Source organism: Sciurus vulgaris (assembly GCF_902686455.1).
Source record: "Sciurus vulgaris genome assembly, contig: HiC_scaffold_138_arrow_ctg1, whole genome shotgun sequence".
In the NCBI taxonomy this organism is placed as follows: Eukaryota; Metazoa; Chordata; class Mammalia; order Rodentia; family Sciuridae; genus Sciurus; species Sciurus vulgaris.
The window spans coordinates 1,692,847-1,699,044 of NW_027632915.1; the positions used below are offsets into that span (position 1 = coordinate 1,692,847).

General features: G+C 54.9%; 1 protein-coding gene across 1 annotated transcript; it reads left to right on the top strand.

Moving 5' to 3' along the window:
- Positions 1-896: 896 nt before the first annotated feature.
- LOC306652189 (SH3 and PX domain-containing protein 2A-like) lies at positions 897-4,823 on the top strand (the record flags this gene model as incomplete). The annotated part of the gene is made up of 2 exons (XM_079125207.1): positions 897-1,790; positions 1,941-4,823. The coding sequence occupies 2 exons, from the start codon at positions 897-899 to the stop codon at positions 4,023-4,025; spliced, it is 2,979 nt and encodes a 992-aa protein (XP_078981333.1). The 3' UTR covers positions 4,026-4,823.
- Positions 4,824-6,198: the final 1,375 nt, after the last annotated feature.

Here is a 6,198-nt window from a genome sequence, read left to right on the forward strand (position 1 = left end):
TGTTATTCAGTGATCATGTGTATAAGAGATCACCCAGAGTAATGGACCTAGGGATAAAAGAGATTGAGAGGGGCTGGTGCATAATGATTATTACAATTTAGAGTAAATGCATATTCAATGTAAAAAATGAGGTGCATTCTACAATGGGTGGGAGGTGAAATAAATCTGTTTCAGAGCTCAAACTATGTACAGGACCTACATGTGTCCAGAAGATGGACTGGGCCATGGGACAGACTCCAGGGGAGTGAAATACTCAAGCTTGACAACTACTGAATAACCGAGAAAGGCTAGGTGTGGGGAAGCCCAGGGTTAACTTTCTCCCTACCAATGTGGACATGAGGAGGAATTGGGGCAGAAGAGACAAGTCTGGCTGTGAAGATACAGGAGATTGTTGTCAGCAGCAGAAAAAATTCAATAACTGCTGTCGGTGTGTGAATGGATGAGATCTTCTCAAGTCCACACCTACATTCCAGCCTATCTCTCATCTAAGTTTCTACATAATGTTAACAGTACAAAAGAGATAAATCCTGTACTTTTCCTATGAGACAAGCATGGTTCTGAGCCTAAGCCTCTCTGGTTTTGCCATATTCTCACAACTGAGGAGACTGAGGAATGCAGTGTCCCTAGACACACAGAAGAACTTCCTTTGTATAATCTATTTCATCTCTCTAATACTGATGTCAAGTGCAATGTATGAAGTTTCAATGATAAAATTTGCACTGTATAAAAATTACCACCTGGGCGGGGCCACCCACGAGCAGCGCCACGCGCAGTGCGTGCAGCTGCGGAGCACGCGGCTCCACGAGCCCTAGGCATCACATGAGCAGCTGCGCAGGGACCAACCGCAGCCCGAGACCCGCAGCCCTGCAGCCCCGCGCCCCTGCCCGACCCTAACCATGTCTGTCTGTTGTTGCTTCTTTTTCAGGGATTATGGCAGTTCCAGGAGGAAATCAGGTGCTGACACCAACGCTGAGCCCATGATCCTGGAAGAGTATGTGGTGGTGTCCAACTATAAGAAGCAGGAGAACTCAGAGCTGAGCCTCCAGGCTGGGGAGGTGGTGGATGTCATCGAGAAGAACGAGAGCGGATGGTGGTTTGTGAGTACCTCTGAGGAGCAGGGCTGGGTCCCTGCCATCTACCTGGAGGCCCAGAATGGCACTCGAGATGACTCAGACATCAACACCTCCAAGACCGGGGAAGTGTCCAAGAGACGCAAGGCCCATCTGCAGCACCTGGATCGCCGGTGGACCCTGGGCGGGATGGTCAACAGGCAGCACAGCCGAGAGGAGAAGTATGTCACTGTTCAGCCTTATACCAGCCAAAATAAGGACGAGATTGACTTTAAGAAAGGTGTCACCGTGGAGGTGATCCGGAAGAATTTGGAGGGCTGGTGGTACATCAGATACCTGGGCAAAGATGGCTGGGCACCGGCATCCTACCTAAAGAAGGCCAAGGATGACCTGCCAACCAGGAAAAAGAATCTGGCGGCCCCAGTGGAGATCACTGGGAACATCATGGAGATCAGCAACCTGCTAAACAAGAAGACATCTGGGGACAAGGAGACTCCACCAGCTGAAAGCGAAGGCTCTGAGGCCCCCATTGCCAAAAAGGAGATCAGCCTGCCAATCCTGTGCAATGCTTCCAATGGCAGTGCCCTGGGCTTCCCCGAGAGAACCGTCTCCAAACTGGCCCAGGGCTCTCCAGCTGTGGCCAGGATCGCCCTTCAGAGGGCCCAGATCAGCTCCCCAAACCTAAGGACAAGACCTCCACCATGCCGAGAACCCAGCTTGAGAGTGTCCTGAGTGTTGTTCGGGGCTTGCCTGACCATCTGGCACTGTCAGGATGAGCAGCGAAGACTTCTCCCCTTCTCCACTGCCCCTGTGCACTCCCGCCTCAGCCTCCTAGAGATGGTGGGCTCCCGTGCGCTGCCTCTCTGCCAGGGGTTCCAGCTGCTGAAGCCACCAGAGCCCCCTTCCGTCGAGGTGGAGTACTACACCATTGCTGAGTTCCAGTCGTGCATCTCCGACGGGATCAGCTTCCGAGGTGGACAGAAAGCAGAGGTCATTGACAAGAACTCGGGCGGCTGGTGGTACGTGCAGATCGGTGAGAAGGAGGGCTGGGCCCCTGCGTCATACATTGATAAGCGCAAGAAGCCCAACCTGAGCCACCGCACCAGCACACTGACGCGGCCCAAGGTCCCACCTCCAGCACCCCCCAGCAAGCCCAAGGAGACTGAGGAGGGTCCTGTGGGTGCCAGCGAGAGTCAGGACTCCCCGGTGAAGCTCAAGTACGAGGAACTTGAGTATGACATCCCTGCCTTTGGCTTTGACTCCGAGCCAGAGTTGAGCGAGGAGCCCTCAGAGGACAGAGGCTTGGGAGACCGAAAGCCTGCCCAGCCCCGGAGGCCCTCGCCCGCCTCCTCCCTGCAGCGGGCCCGCTGCAAAGTGGGTGAGTCTTCAGAAGACGTGGCCCTGGAAGAGGAGAACATCTATGAGAATGAGGGCTTCCGGCCTTATGCAGAGGACACCCTGTCGGCCAGAGGCTCCTCTGGGGACAGTGACTCCCCAGGGGGCTACTCACTGTCCCTTGCCAGGAAGAACTCCCCCAAGTCAGGCTCCCTCAAGTCAGCCTCGCTCCTAAAGCTCAAGGCAGAGAATGCCCAGGCAGAACTGGGGAAGAACTGCTCTTCGGCCTCCTTTTCTTCCTCCATCACCATCAACACCACCTGCTCCTCCTCTTCCTCTTCTTCTTCCTCCTCCCTGTCAAAGAACAGCGGTGACCTGAAACCCCGCTCTGCCTCGGCCGCAGGCATCCGTGGCACTCCCAAGGTCGGGGCCAAGAAGGACGCTGATGTGAGGGCTGGGCTGAATTCCTGTGCGCCGGCCAAGCCATCTGTCCAGCCTAAGCCCTTCCTGAACCGAGCAGAATCACAGAGTCAAGAGAAAATGGACATCAGCACTTTACGACGCCAAGTGAGACCCACCGGCCAGCTCCGGGGGGGCCTCAAGGGCTCTAGGATTGAGGATTCAGAGCTGCCCCCGCACACAGCCTCCGAGGGGCCTCATGAGGGGGCCAGGAGAGGCTCAGCCGACATCATCACCCTCCCGGCCACCACTCTCCCATGCCCCCCCAAGAAGGAGTGGGAAGGGCCGGCCACCTCCTACGTGACATGTAGCACCTACCAGAAGGTCCAGGACTCGGAGATCAGTTTCCCTGCAGGTGTGGAAGTGCAGGTGCTGGAGAAGCAGGAGAGTGGCTGGTGGTATGTGAGGTTTGGGGAGCTGGAGGGCTGGGCCCCTTCCCACTATCTGGTGCCCGATGAGAACGAGCAGCCCAACACCCCTGGCAAGGAGCAGGATGTGCTCAAGAGCAGGCAGAACGAGGGCAAGTCAGACAGCCTGGAGAAGATTGAGAAGCGGGTGCAGGCGCTCAACACCGTCAACCAGAGCAAGAGGGTCACGCCGCCCATCCCCTCCAAGCCCCCCGGGGGCTTTGGCAAGACGTCAGGTGCTGCAGCGGTGAAGACGAGAAACGGTATGGGGCAGGTGGCAGTCAGGCCCCAGTCAGTGTTTGTGTCCCCACCACCCAAAGACAATAACCTGTCCTGCGCCCTGCGGAGAAACGAGTCGCTCACGGCCACCGATGGCCTGCGAGGTGTCTGCCGGAACTCCTCCTTCAGCACAGCGCGATCAACGGCTGCGGAAGCCAAGGGCTGCCTGGCGGAGAGGGCTGCCAGCCAGGGCTCAGACTCGCCCTTGCTGCCCACCCAGCGCAATGGCATCCCCGTGTTCCCCGTGCACCCCAAGCCCATCGAGAGGCCCCAGTTCATCCACAATAACCTCAAAGACGTGTACGTCTCTATTGCAGACTACAAGGGGGACGAGGAGACCGTGGGCTTCCAGGAGGGGGTGTCCATGGAGGTACTGGAGAGGAACCCCAATGGCTGGTGGTACTGCCAGATCCTGGATGAGGTGAAGCCCTTCAAAGGCTGGGTGCCCTCCAACTACCTTGAGAAAAAGAACTAACCGAGGCTGGAGGGACCCTACAGTGTGCCACTGTAGCTGCCACTGGATGAGCAGTGACGTGCAGACTAAATGGGAAGGACAAAATGGGAGGGGTGGGGGAGGACAACATTAAACCCTGCAGGTGTGTGACCTCGAAGATGCCCTGCCTCCCAGCTGTCGCCTGGAAGGGAGGATCCATTGAGTAGGGAAGGCAATGGCCTGGAACCCAGAGATGAGAAAGCTGGGACCTGTCATGTGCACCTTGGTGACTTCGCTGATGGACTACATATCATTTGGGATAGACCATGTGGGAAACCCCAATTGTGCCTTTGCTGCAGATCTGGAAAAGTTGTGGTCATCGGGGGCCTCCAGCATCCTGCCCATTTGACTTCTTTTGGTGGCTACCATCTTGCCACCAGAGGTAGCCCTTGTATTGTCCTTGTCTGTGTTTGTGGATTGTGCTGTTCCCTGGGGATTGCCACCACCCACCATGGCTGGGTGCCTATGAAGATCCCACGGCCCTGGGGCTTGGAGTTGCCTCACCTGAGCTCATAGCTCTCCCTGGGCCAGGCCACTGTCAAGTGCCAGTAAGAACCACCTTAGCTGTCATTGCCCTGGCCTTGAGAAGAGAGCCCGCCCTCCCTGGGGCTGCCCTGGAGGACACCATGCCAGAGTTTAGGGAGGGCGGGGGAAGCCATCGGGCTCTCCACTGTCAGCACAGACTACTTGGGGTACTTCTGGGCAAGCGGTTCCTTTGCATGTTTCAGGATAGGTTTGTTGATTTGGGGTTTATATGTCAGGCCTTCGATTTGGGTCTTATTTTAGTGGTTGTTTGGGTGCCCTGGGGGGTCAGCCTCACATGGGAAAAGAAGGGGTAGAGGGTGGGCTTTTCTGTTGTACTCTGCAGAGGGGTGTTTTGTTTTGTATTTGGTTTCCCATTCTTCCCCCTCCATAAGCCAATTCGTTTCGTTTGGTTTCCACTGTGTGGACTTTGCCTGCGCGGCATTGCGGGAGGGATTTGGGGTTGGGTAAGCCCAGGCCCCAGTCTCGGCAAAACAGAGAAACTGTCCTTCTGGTTCCTGCCCAGCCCCGGTGGGGCAAAACACCCTCCCCAGGAGGGAGGAAGGTATTATTAGGAGCCAGACCTTTGGAGAGAAGGCAGCACCCAGGCCGCTGGGTGGCTGCCATTCTGTGTATGTTCTCCCACCGGGGCAGGGCCAAAGCTTTACAGAGAACTGTGGAGAAGCAGCCGTGGCCCCCACCCTGGGTGGAGGGGACCCCAGCTGGGCCCCCTGGGTCAGACTGGAGCAGACATCACCAGCCACTCCTCTGGCCTGCTGGCAATGCCGCGGTTGCCCAAAAAGAAGGAGGACCCCTGTGTCTGGAGCCAGTCTGGTCTTGCTTAGGGGTAGCGCCCCAGTGAAGAGAGAAGCAAGAGAGGGATGTTCCCTGCAGGTCTTCTGTCCGCTTTGGGTTGTTTTTCCGCTGTTGATATTTCAGAGGGACTGTCCAGAAAGAAGCCCAGCCAGCTTCTCCAAGGACTCACCCTGTGTTGGGAGTGGATTTCCGCACATGCCTTTGATTTCAGACAGATGAGGCTTCACAGCCACTGAATGAGCTGCCAGCATCACTGGACCAAGGGGCTGCTGTTTCCCAGAGGAGGGAAGCCCTGCCCTTACCTGCTCTCCAGCAGGCCTTCACCCTCTCATCCCTCCCTCCAGGATCCCAGCGGCCTTGCCTGGGGTCCCGAGCCCTTGTGCCTCACCACACACTGATCCTGGCAGCTGTAGCTAACTGCTCGCGTTCTTTGTCAAAGGGCCGTGGTGAGATTGTTTTGTTTCCTTTTGTTTTATTTGTGAGTTTGTTTAAAATCAAAATTAGATATTTTCTTCTGCTGGACAGAAGTAGAGCAGGATGTTGAGTTAATCTGCTAGATTGCAGCACTAATGGTAGTGGATTAGTGTCTTCATATTAATATTATTTTTACTTATTTGAACAATAATGATAAAGAAGTGGTTCATTATTTCTTAATTAATGCACTTTAAGGTGGAATGGAAAGAAACCCAGAGAGCAAAGTGCATTACTTAAAGATGCAGTATATACTTTTCTCATTTTTAAACAGCACATATTTATTAAAAGAAAAAACAGTAATTTATGATTATTTAAAATAAAATTTAAAAGTAGAAAAAAAAAT